The 16,666-nt window shown below is 41.2% G+C and overlaps 1 protein-coding gene across 2 annotated transcripts in view; it reads right to left on the bottom strand.

The window, feature by feature from the left end:
- Nucleotides 1-16,666, bottom strand: part of MFSD14B (major facilitator superfamily domain containing 14B) — a 113,702-nt gene that overhangs the window by 41,513 nt on the left and 55,523 nt on the right. For both annotated transcript variants that reach the window (XM_070400890.1, XM_070400889.1), the window contains 2 exons: nt 6,194-6,321; nt 3,409-3,523 (listed from right to left, as the gene is read on the bottom strand). In XM_070400890.1, the coding sequence (XP_070256991.1) occupies nt 3,409-3,523; nt 6,194-6,321 (243 nt within the window). The remainder of the gene's footprint in view (nt 1-3,408; nt 3,524-6,193; nt 6,322-16,666) is intronic.

Here is a 16,666-nt window from a genome sequence, read left to right on the forward strand (position 1 = left end):
GGCCCCTTGAGTGTGGCTCTTCCTAAGCCTTAGGAGCACCCTAATTAAGTTAATAACAATGTACCTACCTATATAGTTTACGTTTAAAAAATTTGGCTCTCAAAAGAAATTTCAATCGTTGTACTGTTGATATTTGGCTCTGTTGACTAATGAGTTTGCCAACCACTGAGTTAGGGCATCCTGTGCTCAGGACTCCTTCCTGTCACCTCTCCCTCCACTACTGCCTACTTGCCCCAACCTTCTCCCTTCCAACATCAGAGAAGCAAATCTTATACTTCTGCTGAGCACTGCTCTCACTGACTCTCTCAACACCCCTCTGAACAGATGAAGAACTGAGCTAGTGAGGGGAGCTAAGTCACTGGTTCCAGAACTTTCTCTCTGAAATCTCCTTAAAGCCCTAATGCTCAGCACAACAGTTTGTGACTGGTTTTTCGGCTGAAAGCAAGGAACAGAAATCTAGTAAATTGGAGGGAAATGAGTCTCTTAACAGGTGCTTCCTACAATGTAGAGAAAATCTGCACAAGTGTGGTAAGAGGCTTTGGCACCTGTACATTTCTCCGTTGACCAACCTCTGAGAGCCACTTTGACCACCCTTCCCATCAGCTTCCTCCGTCCTCCTTTGCAGGACTCTGGAGATGCCCTGGTTTTAGGACATGGCATGGAGAAATTCAGGAGAGGAGGGAAAGGGAAAGGGAGGAGAGAGCAGGGAGTAGCTAGAAGGGAAGTTGGGTTGGAAGGGAAGTTTTTTAAACTACTGAGGTCTAAAGTCAACAAAGTAAAAATTGGTATTGTGTTTAGTGGGACAGCAGTAATTGACCTATGTCCATGACTGATTTCTGCAATTAATCATTTAATGAGTCAACATTGAATGACTCCTTAGTTACTATCTCCCAGGAAGTGGGATTTAAGGAAAAAGACTTGGGAAAATAGAGAAGTAACCTGGGTTTCTGGCATTCAGTCCCCCTTCAAATTATTCAACAATCCAGCCAGATAATTCTTCTTCTACCTTCTTACTGTAAACATTTTCAAACACAGGAAAGTGGAGGGAAAAGCACAGTGCACGTTGGGGGGAAGTGGAAATAACACCCTAAAATATGGCATTCTGGCATGTGGATCGTTTTGAGCTGAAAGCAATTAACAACACCCAAAAGACTCAGGAAAAGCTTGATACTCTCCCATAGCAGCCTAACAAATGTGAGATAGGGAGCCGGTATCTGCATGGCAGGGCAAACACCTGATCACTGCTCTTCCTGTGAATTGTCTTCCTCCCGCTTTGAAGTTCCAGAACCCGACCCCTTTCTCCTCAGCTCAGGATGGCATATAAGCCTCAACTGCCTGACTGCCTTTGAGTCACTCATGTCTTTGTGGAGTTCTTGTACATATAAAATTAAATTTCTTTTCCCCTGTTAATCTGTCTTATGTCAATTTAATTATTAGGTCAAAGAACCTAGAAGGTTTAAGACGGAACAATTTTCCCTCCAACAACACCCCCACGTGCCGGGGGTGCGCACACTGAGCACAGGCTCACACGCCCTCTTTCCCCTGGAACCGGCTGAGCAGCTCTCAGAGACGGGATGCTCTGGCATCAACAGTTTCAGCCTGTCATTGACAGGTCTTTCCTTCGCCTACATGACCAGAATGCCATGATCAGGCCTACGAAAATTAGAAATGACTGTCTAATATTCAAGTATCCAAAAAGAAAAGGTCTCTTACAACTTTTGCAATGCATTCAAGAATTATTTGCTGAATGAATGTGTAGTCCTTTTCTGCAATATTAGATTCCAAATAAATGCCTGAGCCACACACCAAATAATATAGTAACAATGTATTAACATGGCTGAGGTTCTAACACCTCTCCAATTCAAAACAGGTGCACAGAGACTTGTAATCTGCCTATTTATGATCTGTCAAGAGATCAGCTAACAAGAAACAAATCAAGTCAATTTTCTTTAAAAAATATATTTTATTGATTTTTTACAGAGAGGAAGGGAGAAGGAAGAGAGCTAGAAACATCGATTAGAGAGAAACATTGATCAGCCGCCTCCTGCGCACCTCCTACTGAGGATGTGCCCGCAACCAAGGTACATGCCCTTGACCGGAATCGAACCCAGAACCTTTCAGTCTGCAGGCCGACACTCTATCCACTGAGCCAAACGAGTAAGGGCTCAAGTCATCTTTTAAAAAACTTTACATCACTAATCATCTGAGAGATGCAAATCAAAACAACAATGAGGTACCATCTCACATCTGTCAGAATGGCTACCATCAACAAATCAACAAACGACAAGTGCTGGAGAGGATGTGTAGAAAAAGGAACACTCGGGCACTGCTGGTGGGAATGCAGACTGGTGCAGCCACTATGGAGTTTCCTCAAAAAGTTAAAAATGGAACTCTCATTTGTCCCAGTGATCCCACTTCTAGGACTATATCCCAAGAAACCAGAAACACCAATCAGAAAGGATATATGCACCCCTATGTTCATAGCAGCACAATTCACCATAGCTAAGATCTGGAAACAGCCTAAGTGCCCATCAGCAGATGAATGGATTAGAAAACTGTGGTACATCTACACGATGGAATACTATGCTGCTGTAAAAAAGAAGGAACTCTTACCATTTGCAACAGCATGGATGGAACTGGAGAGCATTATGCTAAGTGAAATAAGCCAGTCAATGAAGGAAAAATACCACATGATCTCACTCATTCATGGATAATAAAGACCATTATAAACTGATGACAAAAATAGATACAGAGGCAGAGAGTGGTATCGATCAGACTGTCAAACTACAGAGGAAAGGCCGGGGAGGGTTGGGGGGTGGGGGCTGGGGGTGGTAAGAGATCAAGCGAAGGACTTGTATGCATACATATAAGCATAATCAATGGACACAAGACACTGGGGGGTAGGGGAGGCCAGGGGATTGTCAAGGGGAAAAAAGGAGACATATATAATACTCTTTGTAATACTTTAAGCAATAAAACAAAATTTAAAAAAATAAAAAATAAAAAACTTTACAAATGACAACTTATACATTCCAACCTTAAAATCAGAGAATAAATCAATAGTAATTTCTATCTTGCTATTTTTAACATTTTTAAAAAATGAAGGGAGAGGGAGAGAGAGAAACATCAATGATCAGCAGCCTCCTGCACACCCCCAAATGGGGATCCAGCCCACAACCCAGGCATGTGCCCTGACTGGGAATTGAACTGTGACCTCCTGGTTCATGGGTCAATGCTCAACCACTGAGCCACACTGGTCAGGCTATTTTTAAGTCTCTTTTTAAATTTCAATTCTTTAAATTTTCTTTTATATGTCAATATTTACTACATATTTTAAATCTCACTTTTCAGTGACCTTTCAATAGAATGTTAATTATTTCTTTGGTTAAAAAAAATCCATTCTCTTACCCATCCATAAGCAGTACTTCGCTCATGCTCCTGAGTGATGTCAGCTACATAGGCAAATATCACAGAGAATGTGACTGAGAAGACTCCAGACACAGAAATCATTCCAAAATACCACCTATAAAAAGATTATTTCAGTTACCCAGGAGAGAGGTAGTGTATGTACATTTTTATAACCACAGTCAAAGATATCATGTAGATTATAAACAAAGAAATAAATTTTATTTATATGCATGTATAACATATAAAGGACAACTAACAAAATTATAATCACATGGAGAGAAAGAAGTAGAAACATACTAATTTTGTGACTGCTCAAAGGGTGTCAGTACATGCAGTTTAAATAAAGTTACCCGGCCGGTGTGGCTAAGTGGTTGAGCATCCACCCATGAACCAGGAAGTCATGGTTTGATTCCCGACAGGACACTTGCCCGGGTTGTGGGCTCAATCCCTAGTGTGGGGCGTGCAGGAGGCAGCTGATCAATGACTCTCATCATTTATGTTTCTATCGCTTTCTCCCTCTCCCTTCCTCTCTGAAATTAATAAAAAAATATTTTTAAAAAACTAAGTAGCTGTGGCCGGTTTGGCTCAGTGGATAGAGCGTCAGCCTGTGGACTCAAGGGTCCCGGGTTCGATTCCGGTCAGGGGCATGTGCCTTGGTTGCGAGCACATCCCCAGTGGGGAATGTGCGGGAGGCGGCTGATCGGTGTTTCTCTCTCGTCGGTGTTTCTGGCTATCTCTCTCCCTTCCTCTCTGTAAAAAATCAATAAAATGTATATTTAAAAAAAACACAAAAAACTAAGTAAAGTTATAGTTTTAAAGGAAGCTAAAATAAGAGAAACAAAAACTTTCTAAATTTCCTACCTTTAGTTAAGAAAAAGACATATTTAGCAAATGACTTTATGAGAGCTACACAAAAGCAGAAAGGGTAACAAAAATATTAATGTAATTAAGACCAAACATTTTGATCACATGCATAGATGCTTAAAAAAAACTAGTTAAAATACTAGCAAACAGGACAAAACGTAGGGTTTATTCCAGATATAATAATGTTTCAATATTAGAAAATATATTAATATAATTCATTATGGTAACAGATCCCAGGAGAAAAATGAAATGATCTCCACTGATGAAAAAAGGCATCTAATAAAATTTGGCATCCAATCTTGATTTAAAAAAAGAAAATCTCTGGATAAAATAGAAATGAGCATTTTTCAATCTAAAAGCTAGCATTAAAATGTGTTCTTTATGAGGAAGGTAAGTCTATAATCATCACTTTTATTTATCATTATTCACACAAGTAACAAAAGCAGCAACAAGAAAACTGGAAGAGGTAAAATCATTTAAAGATCTATAAAACATTTTTAAAGAATCTCGAGAACATAAAAAAGCTCTAATTCATTGGGAAAAGCAGGACATTCTTGGAAAGAAAGGCTTAATACCAAGTAGTTTTTTAAAATTCTTCATCTGGTAGGAAAGAAAATGCTCCAGTATGGTTACAAATTTAGAACATGATGATAATCTATAATAATAAAAGCATAATATGCTAATTAGGCCAGACGTCCTTTCTGACGAAGCAGGGCCCGGAGGGAAGCTGGTGCCAGCAGCCAGGGAAAGGAAGGCCTACTTTTGCACAAATTTTTGTGTATAGGGCTCTAGTGTTGACACAAAATCCCTATAAAATAATGAAATGACATATTTTCACACAAGAAAAAAAGAAAAGAAAATCTATTAATTGAATTAAAAACAAAAAACAAAAATCTTCCATCATAAGGTATGTCCTTCACATTGCTTAGATCAGCAACAGGAATTCTGGCCAAATTAGCATCCTTTGGACTCCAGGAAGACAATAATGTTACAAGCTCAGGTGCAAATTCCAACCCATCTTTGGTAACTATATAGACTTGTTTACATGCTAAATATTCTCTCCCTATTTATCACAAAAAAATGAGATCTAATTAAAATTCATATTATGGCCCTAGGGGGGTAGCTCAGTTGGGTTGAGCATCGTCCCGATATGGCAAGGTTATGGGGTAGATCCCACTCAGGGCACATACAAAAAATCAACCAAAGAAGGAATGAATAAGTGGAACAACAAATCCATGTTTTCCTTTCTCTCTCAAAATCAATAAATAAAAATTTTTAAAAAATTCATATTATGATTTAGAACAGGCTATTGGTTTGACTGCATTATACACAAAAGTGACCCCTGACTATTGACATAAATTATGTTCAGATCAGTGTCCTAGACCAGTGGTCGGCAAACTGCAGCTCTTTGGCCCCTTGAGTGTGGCTCTTCCACAAAATACCATGTGTGGGCACGCATGTACAGTGCGACTGAAACTTCGTGGCCCATGTGCAGAAGTCGGTATTTTGTGGAAGAGCCACACTCAAGGGGCCAAAGAGCCGCATGTGGCTCGTGAGCCACAGTTTGCCGACCATTGCCCTAGACCAATGAGCTGACTAAAACAATTACATTCCCAAAGGAACTTGAGCCACAGGAGCTAGTGGGATCCCCAGGCCCCCTTCCCCACAAGACCTGAATCCTATAACTGACTCATGGCAACTATAGCTTTCACTTCTCTTTCTTTACCTTGGACTTAATTATGTAATCTCTTCATCTCCCCATTATAATATGGGCAAGACAGCAACTGCCCAAACTGGCTTTCAGTATTAGCAAAGAGAGCAACTAAAAACACAGATACAACTGCTTTGAGATTGCTAAGAAGGGCTTGCAGATTCATATGTGACCCAAGACAGTCAGGATGATGAAAGGCTGAGCACTCACCACGGGCTGATCACCATCAGGGGTATTGGGAAGCAGGTAAAGAAGACGGTGCCCAGGAGGAAGGGCTTCCTCCCCCACACATCGGACAGGGCACCTATGAGCGGGGCACTCAGAAAGGAGAGCAGGCCCTGGAGAAGAAAACAGAAGCAAAGTCAGAGTTACGATACAATCCCCCAGTTACAGTACTTGTAATTCTCATTTTCTAAATGCTGCAGTTCACTTTTTGGTCCCCAAACAAAATAACTTAAAACATTAAATATAAACGATCGTTTTTAAAAATTCTAACAAAATTTCTAAATATTATTAGAAAAGGAAGAGAGGGGTAAGAGCTTGTTTTCTGGCACAAGTTGAAAAGGTGATATGAAATATATTTACAGCCACAGTTGGCCCTTAAGATGAATATTAATAAATTCATTTTAATAAATATTCACAGCATATGTATTATGTACAAAGCTGTGAATTAACTGGTGCCATAAAGACACCGAAACAAATACACACCTGCTACTCTCAAACCACTTGTAAGCTAATAGGGATAAACAGAACAAGTATGCATATACCAAATGTCCATAAGAAAAGTTAACGACCTATCTTCCTGTTGAATTTAGCAAGAAGAGAATGCAACTTGACAACAGGCTAAAGAGTAGCAAGAAACAAGAACACCACACATTCGCAAAGGAAGTAAAGAAACTCACACTTATTATTTGCCAGTCTCTGTTAGCTGGCACTTTTATAATCACTTCCTTTTTGACTTCAGGGTCCTCTGAGGTGGCCACAGGCCTGACCCGCAGACCCTGCTGGTGGCACAGTGCTCACTTCACATGTTCTGTGCACATTACAAACACATTTTCAATCTCTCTTTTGAGCTCCATGCTTACAGCCAAACAGGCTTCCCTATTAGGACATTTAAGATGCACACTCTCACTTTACAGCAGTCCCCCTTTATCCAAAGGGCACACATTCTAAGCCCGCTAGTGGATGCCTGAAACCACAGATAATACCAAATACTGTATATGGCATGTTTTTTCCTATACGAATATATCCATGATAAAGTTTAATTTATAAATTAGACACAGGAAGAGACTGACAACAATAATAATAACATATACTATAATAAAACTTACGTGCCTGTGATCTCTTTATCAAAGTATCTTATTGCACTGTATGTACTATGTGGATGCTCTGGACAAAGGGACGATTCAGGTGCCAGGTGGGATTGTGCAGATTTCATCATGGTGTGCAATTTAAAACTTATGAATTGGCATATAAGCATAACCAATGGACACAGATAGTAGAGGGGCGAGGGCATGTGCTGGGTGGTGCGAGTGGCCAGGGAGAGGTCACTGGGGGGCGGAGGGGAGGAGACTTACGTAATACTTTAAAAAATAAAGAATTTAAATTTTAAAAATCGTATGAACTGTTTACTTGTGAAGTTTTTCATCTAATATTTTCAGACTGCAATTGACCACGGGTAACTGAAACTGAGGAAAGAAATCCCAACAGATAAGGCAGGACACACCATACTTCTTGGCTAAGAAGCCCTCCACAGCTTTTTCCTTCATCCCTCCACTCCCCGAGACCATTGTTTAGACCACTGTCTCTAAATGACCTCTTATAGCCATCCCTGCAGCACTGCTACTGAATGAAAATAAAACCATCTTCTAACGGCCCCTGATCTTGGTCTTCCTCCCTCCAGTATGTTTTTCACATACCCCCAAGAGCAACGATGAGCTGCTTGCTGTCAGAGCCAGCAGGGGCAACGCTCAGCTGAGTGGCTCTGAGTCCATGTATTCTCAATTCTTCCCAACTACGTCAGGGCTGGTCCTTCTCCAACCCTGCCCTCTGTACTAACTGTTGGGAACTTAGTCCAAGTTCCTCTTTTATCTCCTGCTCACAGACACAGGTCAATTCTCGGCGGCAGGGCAGATAGAGAAGCCATGAGAGGTTGTGGGTGTATAAGAATGAGTCTTTATTGCAGAAGCCAGTGGCCACACAGCCACCAGACAAGGACAATTCATTACCAGCAGGCAGCCGCACACCGGCTGGTGAATAGACATCCTTCTGACAAAGTAGTGTTAATCTCTGTACCCACAGTTGGTATCTGAGCAGCCGCACGCTGCCCACTAGACTCACCGCCTCACATCGTAGCTGGCTCAGCAGCTTCTCCTGTCTCCCCTGACCAGCACACTGGCTGGTTAACATGGCAGCTATAGCTGAGCTCTTGTGAGCTCTTAGCCTCTCCTGCACACATAGGAGCTACATCCTATCTCCTAAGCCTCCACTTCTCTGAGCTCTCTAGTCTCTGCTCTGCCCAGCTACTCTCTCTAGCAGACTTCTTCACACACTCCTGGTCAGTAGCCTATTACTCCAGGGGCAAAGAAGGATGGTTGCCAACAGTGACATCAATCATTTGGCTGCAGAAGGAAACAGTATACCGTGTGTCCTTGCATCCGCTCCTGGTATCTTGGCCTAATTACGGTTCCCAGGCTCGGTGTCCTTGGATACCCCGATGAGGCTCATGCTCAGAGCAGCCTTGGCCATTCTGGTGCATTGGTAACAAGGCTTCTGTGCTCCAATTGGCTTTGACTATCTGGGAACCTGGCGTGGTTTCCACACTTGATATAGTCTCCATTGTGAAGAGTTTAACTCTTCATCATGCATTTATGGCTGAAATAATGTGTCTGAACTCTGCTTTTAAATACTAAAGATAAAAAAAGTGGTGGTGGTAGAGGGGAACTGGGGTAGATGAGACAAGAGTGGGAAAATGTTGATAAGTAATGAACTGGATGATGAGTATATGGGTTTTCATGGTATTATTTTCGATTTATGTGTATTTGATTTTTTTCTTTTTTTTTTTTTATTGCTAAAAGTATTACAAAGGGTATTACACATGTGTCCCCCCCGCCCTTGACAATCCCCTGGGCTCCTTTACCCCCCAGTGTCTTATGTCCATTGGTTATGCTTATATGCATGCATACAAGTCCTTCGGTTGATCTCTTACCTCCCTTCCTCCTGCCCGCCAACCCTCCCTGGCCTTCCCGCTGCAGTTTGACAATCAGTTTGAGGCAGCTCTGCCTCTGTATCTATGATTGTTCAAAAGTTTATAATGGTCTTTATTATCCATGAATGATTGAGATCATGTGGTATTTTTCCTTCATTGACTGGCTTATTTCACTTAGCATAATGCTATCCAGTTCCATAAATGCTGATGCAAATGGTAAGAGTTCCTTCTTTTTTACAGCAGCATAGTATTCCATCGTGTAGATGTACCACCGTTTGTAATCCATTCATCTGCTGATGGGCACTTAGGCTGTTTCCAGATCTTAGCTATGGTGAATTGTGCTGCTATGAACATATGGGTGCACATATCCTTTCTGATTGGTGTTTCTGGTTTCTTGGGATATAGTCCTAAAAGTGGGATCACAGGGTCAAATGGGAGTTCCATTTCCAGTTTTTTGAGGAAACTCCATACTATCTTCCATAGTGGTTGCACCAGTCTGCATTCCCACCAGCAGTGCACAAGTGTTCCTTTTTCTCCACATCCTCTCCAGCACTTGTCGTTTGTTGATTTGTTGATGATAGCCATTCTGACAGGTGTGAGATGGTACCTCATTGTTGTTTTGATTTGCATCTCTCGGATGATTAGTGACTTTGAGCATGTTTTCATATGTCTCTTGGCTTTCTGAATGTCCTCTTTTGAAAGGTATCTACTTAGATCCTTTGCCCATTGTTTGATTGGATTGTTTATCTTCTTTTCTTTAAGTCATATGAGTTCCCTATAAATTTTGGAGATTAGGCCCTTATCAGATATGATGTTGGCAAATATGTTTTCCCACGCAGTGGGTTTTCTTGTTGTTTTGTTGATGGTTTCTTTTGCTGTGCAGAAGCTTTTTATTTTGATGTAGTCCCATTTGTTCATTTTCCCTTTAGTATCAACTGCCCTATGAGCTGTATCAGTGAAGAAAATGTCTGAGATTTTGTTGCCTTTGGATTCTTCTAGAATTTTTATGGTTTCCTGCCGTACATTTAAATCCTTGATCCATTTTGAGTTAATTCTTGTGTATGGTGTAAGTTGGTGGTCTAGTTTCATTTTCTTGCATGTATCTGTCCAATTTTCCCAACACCATTTATTGAAGAGACTATCTTGGCTCCATTGTATGTACTTGCCTCCTTTGTCAAATATTAATTGAGCATATTGGTTCAGACTAATTTCTGGACTCTCTATTCTATTCCATTGATCTATATGTCCGTTCTTGTGCCAGTACCAGGCAGTTTTGAGAACCGTGGCTTTGTAATACAGCTTCATATCTGGCATTGAGATCCCACCTACTTTGTTCTTCCTCAGGATTGCTGCAGCTATTCGGGATCTTTTTTTATTCCAGATGAATTTTTGGAGAGTTCATTCTAGATCTGTGAAGTAGGCCATTGGTATTTTAATGGGAAGTGCGTTGAATTTATAGATTGCTTTGGGTAGTATGGACATTTTAATGATGTTGATTCTACCAATCCAAATACATGGTATGTTCTTCCATCTGTGTATGTCTTCCTCTATCTCTTTTTTCAAAGTCCTGTAGTTTTCTGAGTAGAGGTCTTTTACCTCTTTAGTTAAGTTTATTCCTAGGTAGCTTAATTTTTTTGGTGCGATGGTAAATGGGATTATTTTTATAATCTCTCTTTCTGAAAGTTCACTATTGGTGTATAGAAATGCCTCAGATTTCTTGGGGTTAATTTTGTATCCTGCTACATTGCCAAATTCATGTATTAAGTCTAGTAGTTTTTTGATGGAGTCTCTAGAGTTTTGCATGTATAATATCATGTCATCTGCAAATAAGGACAGTTTTACTTCCTCTTTTCCAATTTGGATGCCTTTTATTTCTACTTCTTGTCTAATTGCAATGGCTAATACTTCCAGGACTACGTTCAACAGGAGTGGTGAATGTGGGCATCCCTGTCTTGTTCCTGTTCTTAGGGGAAATGGTGTTAGTTTTTGTCCATTGAGTATGATGTTGGCTGTGGGCCTGTCATCTATGGCTTTTATTATGTTGAGGTATGGTCCTTCTATGCCCACCTTGCTGAGAGTTTTTATCAAAAATGGGTGTTGGATTTTGTCAAATGCTTTTTCTGCATCAATTGATATGACCATGTGGTTTTTTTCTTTCAATTTGTTTATGTGGTGTATCACGTTTATTGATTTGCGGATATTGAACATCCTTGCATCCCTGGGATAAATTCTACTTGGTCATGGTGTATGATCTTTCTGATGTACTGCTGGATCCAATTTGCTAAGATTTTGTTGAGGATTTTGGCATCTATGTTCATGAGGGATATTGGCCTGTAATTCTCTTTCATTGTGTTGTCTTTACCTGGTTTTGGTATTAGGGTGATGCTGGCTTCATAGAATAAGCTTGGAAGTGTTCCTTCCTCTTGAATTTTTTGTAGTAGTCTGAGGAGGATAGGTTTTAGTTCTTCCTTGAAAGTTTGGTAAAACTCCCCTGAGAAGCCGTCTGGTCCTGGGCTTTTGTTTGCTGGAAGCTTTTTGATGACTGCTTCCATTTCTTCCATAGTTATTGGCCTATTGAGATTTTTAGATTCTTCCTGATTGAGTTTTGGAATGTTGTATTTTTCTAGGAATTTGACCATTTCCTCCAGGTTGTCTAGTTTGTTGGAGTAGAGTTGTCCGTAGTATTGTTTAACAATCAATGGGGTCTGTTGTTATTTCGCCTCTATCGTTTCTGATTTGAGTTATTTGGGTCCTCTCTCTTTGCTTCTGGGTGAGCAGAGGTTTGTCAATCTTGTTTATCCTTTCAAAGAGCCAGCTCTTGGTTTCATTGATTTTCTGTATTTTTTTTTTTTTGGTCTCTATGTCATTTATTTCTGCTCTAATATTTATTATCTCCTTCCTTCTGCTCACTCTGGGTTTTCTTGTTGCTCTCTTTCTAATTCTTTGAGTTGAAGAGTTAGATGATTTACTACCATTTTTTCTTGTTTTTTGAGATAGGCCTGTAGAGCTATAAACTTTCCTCTCAGGACTGCTTTCATTGTGTCCCATAGGTTTTGGATTGTTGTGTTTTCATTGTCATTAGCGCCCAGGATGTTTATAATTTCTTCTTTGATCTCATTGGTAACCCAATCAATATTTAAAAACATGCTATTCAGCTTCCAAGTGTTTGAGTATTTTGGGTTGTTTTTATTGTAATTTATTTCTAACATTATGCCATCGTGGTCTGAGAAGATGCTTTTTATGATTTCAATCTTCTTGAATTTGTGGAGACTTTGCTTGTGACCCAATAGGTGGTCTATTTTTGAATATGTACCATGAGCACCTGAGTGGAATGTATATTCCGTGGCTTTGGGGTGAAGTGTTCTGAAGATGTCAATAAAGTCCATCTGATCTAGTGACTCATTTAGGATTGCTGTTTCTTTGCTGATTGTTTGTCTAGAGGATTTATCCAGTGATGTCAGTGGTATATTAAAGTCCCCTACTTTGATTGTATTGTTGTCGATCTCTCCTTTGATATCTTCCAGGAGTTTTTTTTATGAATTTGGGTGCTCCTGCATTGGGTGCATATATGTTTACCAGGGTTATATCTTCTTGTTGTATTGATCCCTTTAGTATTATGAAGTGGCCTTCCTTATCTCTGATTATGGCCTTCACTTTGAGATTTATTTTGTCCAATATAAGTATTGCTACCCCAGTTTTCTTTTCCTTTCCATTTGCCTGAAAGATATTTTTCCATCCCTTCACTTTCAGTCTGTGTGAGTCCCTTCTAATGAGGTGGGTCTCTTGTAGACAGCAGATGTATGGTTCATGTTTTTTTATCCATTCAGCCACTTGATGTCTTTTGGTTGGAGCATTTAGTCCGTTTACATTTAAAGTTATTATTGAAAGGTACTTGTTTTTTTTTTTTTTTAAATATATTTTATTGATTTTTTACAGAGAGGAAGGGAGAGAGATAGAGAGTTAGAAACATCGATGAGAGAGAAACATCGATCAGCTGCCTCCTGCACAGCTCCCACTGGAGTTGTGCCCGCAACCCAGGTACATGCCCTTGACTGGAATCGAACCTGGGACCTTTCACTTCATTTCTTCTTGGGTCTTACTTAAGTTGTTGATTTTTTCATCTGTTTCTTCTAGCTTCTTGCATATGTTATTGATTTTGTCCTCCGTCCAGTGTATGCACTCTAGGACCTTTATTCTGAGTTCTTTTTCTGTCATGTTGCATGCCTGTGTCTCACTTAGCTGCTTTTCTGGCGAGTCCTCCTTTTCTTTCCTTTGGGGGTTTCTTTTGTCTACCCATGTTTGATCTCACTGACATATCTAGTTGTTGAGGTGTTCAGTGGCTGCTCCCTGGGTGGCAGTGGCTCCTCTTGTTGTGGTTGCTCCTTGGGCGGTTGTGGTTGCAGCTGCTCCTCTGTTGGTAGCAGGTCTGATGGGTGCTGTTCACAGCAGTGGTGGCTCTTCTGGCTGGTGGAGGGAGGCTTCACACACAGTAACTGTTCCCCAGACAAAGTGTGTGGTGATCAGGAGGCCGCTGTTGTTTGGATCTTTCCGTGGGGGGAAGCAGGGCTCATCTGAGATCATGTAGTCGCGCTGCTTGAGAGCTGTTGCCGTTGCCTCCGGGTTAGGAGCCGATCTCTGGATGCCAGTAACAGTTACTCAAGATGGTGCGGTCTCGCAGCTGAGCCGGCGCCCCTGGGGAGTTTTCAGCCTCAATCTCTAACCGTCCCCATTTTCTAGGAGTTCTCTGTCTTTCCCGGCTGCAGACTGAATCTCCTCTGCTCATTCGGGCTGTATGTTACCCATTTCGGCTGCTCGCCCTTATCTGCTCCAGGACAAAGCACCGACACGTCCGTCTAAACCTCTGCCATTTTTTCTTTTGTATTTGATTTTTTATAGTATGTTTTAAAAATTTCTCAGCATAGCATGTAAATAAAACCATCCAAAAATCTGGCATCTAACACACATCCTGTGCTGTGCTATATGCAGTACTTTTTAGTGTTCAGAATATACTGTGTCCTTTTGTGCCAATGTACCTTTGCACACACTGCCCTGCTGTGCCCACATGCAATTCCGACATGTGGACCAGGTAAACTAGTCATTCTTCACCTCCTCCTCGATTTTCTGAGCTATTGAAGCAGAATTAACTGGTAATATCTGCTCTATTGTAATCATAACCCTCTATTAAAATTGCTCTTATTTGTCTATCTTCTCTATTGGCTTAGAAATTGAAATTAAGGTCAGAGGAATAATTTCTTTTCATTTCAGCTTTGTACCTTTGGGGGCCTATCACAGGGCCTGGTAAAGAATGGCTTTCAAAGGGGTTTGCAAAAATCAATAGAACTTTTTTTTTTTTTTTTTAATATTTATTGATTTTTTGCAGAGAGGAAGGGAGAGGGATTGAGAGTTAGAAACATAGGCACTAAAAATATCCTCTGGGAGGAACTACTTTTTAAAAACGGTTTTTATTCATTTTCAGAAAGAGAGGGACACCGGGAGAGGGATAGAAACATCAGTGATGAGAGAGAATCATTGATTGGATGCCTTCTGCTCACTTTCTACTGGGGATCGAATTCACAACCTGGGCATGTACCCTGATTAGGAATTGAGCCGTGACCTCCTGGTTCATGGGTTGATGCTCAACCACTGAGCCACACCAGTGGGGCTGATAGGACCTACTTTTATAGTAAGATACTAAAATGCAATCTAATAATATACTTGCCTCTTTGGAAAACTTGTATTTTCTAAAAATCAAAGATTTTCTTCTGTCTCAGTTATTTTTTCACTGCCCACTGTGGCCCTAGATCCTATCCACACACATTATTAAAGTAGCAGATTGAGAAGGGCATTTGTTCTTGGATTGATTGGGCATCCAATCAGTCCTAAGGATGCTAAGCACATTCTGCAAATGAGAACAAAAATTAAAACTTATGAAGTGATCAAAATTAAAACTTATGAAGTAGGTTGTTTTAGCAATTTTATTCACAGATAATAAAAAGAAGTCTTTATTCAAGTTACTGTCCAAATTAAGAGAGCAATTTATTATGTGTGTGCATGTTTGTGTGTGTATATGAAAAGCATTTTTGTACTTACTAATCCCAAAGAGTAGCTATGAGGGTGCTTTAAAGGCATCTTTAAACATCAACCAACAATTTCTGTGTGTGCTTATGCTACGCTGCTTAATTTAATTCATGTCAATAGCAGCTGCTAGGACTACAGAAACGTTTGCCTGTTAGATGCCCCTGGAAGGGCATCATGGCAGAGCGAGGTGGCCATCTTCTTGATCAGACTTGATGGTCAGACCTGGATTGGAAGAAGCACATTGCATGTGAAACCCTGTGGCCAAGAGCTGAGCGGGCTCACTGGGTCTTGGAACCCCCCTTCCCAAGCCCCTGCTGTAGTCCACAGCAAGACGAGATGAAGACTGCCTACTCTGGTGCCCCTCTTTACATTGGTCACTCCAGGCATAAATCAGCCCTGGGCATCTGGCCACAGTTTTAGTGAGTTTAGAACACCAATGAAGATCTCTAATTTTATGATAAATAAAAAACATCCCTTAGAAAGAAGCTTCCAGAAGTTTCAATGCAGACATTGGGCAATCAGACCAGCTGGTCTTAATGAAGAAACTGATTACAACCACTCCACCTGCTGCTGTTAACCAGTGGTCAAAACCACAATATCTCAATTTGATGTCCTAGTTCTCACAAAGTACAGCCAAAACTTCTGTGATGGTTAGTTTATGTGTTAGCTTGACTAGGCTCCACTACCCCGTTATTTAATCAAACATGAGTGTGGGTGTTGCTATGAAGGTTTTTTCTTCTTTTAAACAATTATGAATTTACTAGAGGCCTGGTGCATAAAAATTTGTGCACTCAGGGGGGAGGGGCCTCAGCCCGGCCTGTGCCCTCTTGCAGTCTGAGACCCCTCGAGGGATGTCAACCTGCTGGCTTAGGCCCACTCTCCAGGGGATCAGCCCTAAGCTGGCAATCAGACATCCCTCTGGCAGCCTGGGAGTGCTTGGGGGGTGTACACTTGCCAGTGGGGACCAGGCCTAAGCTGCAGTCGGACATCCTTAGCGCTGCTGAGGAGGCAGGAGAGGCTCCCACCACCACCGCTGTGCTGGCAGCCATCAGCCTAGCTTGTGGCTGAGCAGAGCTCCCCCTGTGGGAGTGCACTGACCACCGGGGGCAGCTCCTGCATTGAGCGTCTGCCCCTGGTGATCAGTGTGTTTCATAGTGACCAGTCATTCCCAGTCGTTCTGCTGTTAGGGTCAATTTGCATATTACCCTTTTACTATATAGGATTAGGCCATCTGGAAAACCAGATGGGCTGAGCCCCAAAATGGCACCAACCCTGGGAAGGTTTATTTGTGGATGTGGTTAACATCTGCAACAGGTGCCTTTAAGACGCATCACCCTCAATAATATGGGCGCCTTATCCAATCAGCTGATGAAGGCCTCACCGGAGAAACCTGAGGC

This window comes from Myotis yumanensis, unplaced genomic scaffold (assembly GCF_028538775.1).
Source record: "Myotis yumanensis isolate MYYU_CA2020_CCGP unplaced genomic scaffold, mMyoYum1.0.hap1 SCAF_21, whole genome shotgun sequence".
NCBI lineage: Eukaryota > Metazoa > Chordata > Mammalia > Chiroptera > Vespertilionidae > Myotis > Myotis yumanensis.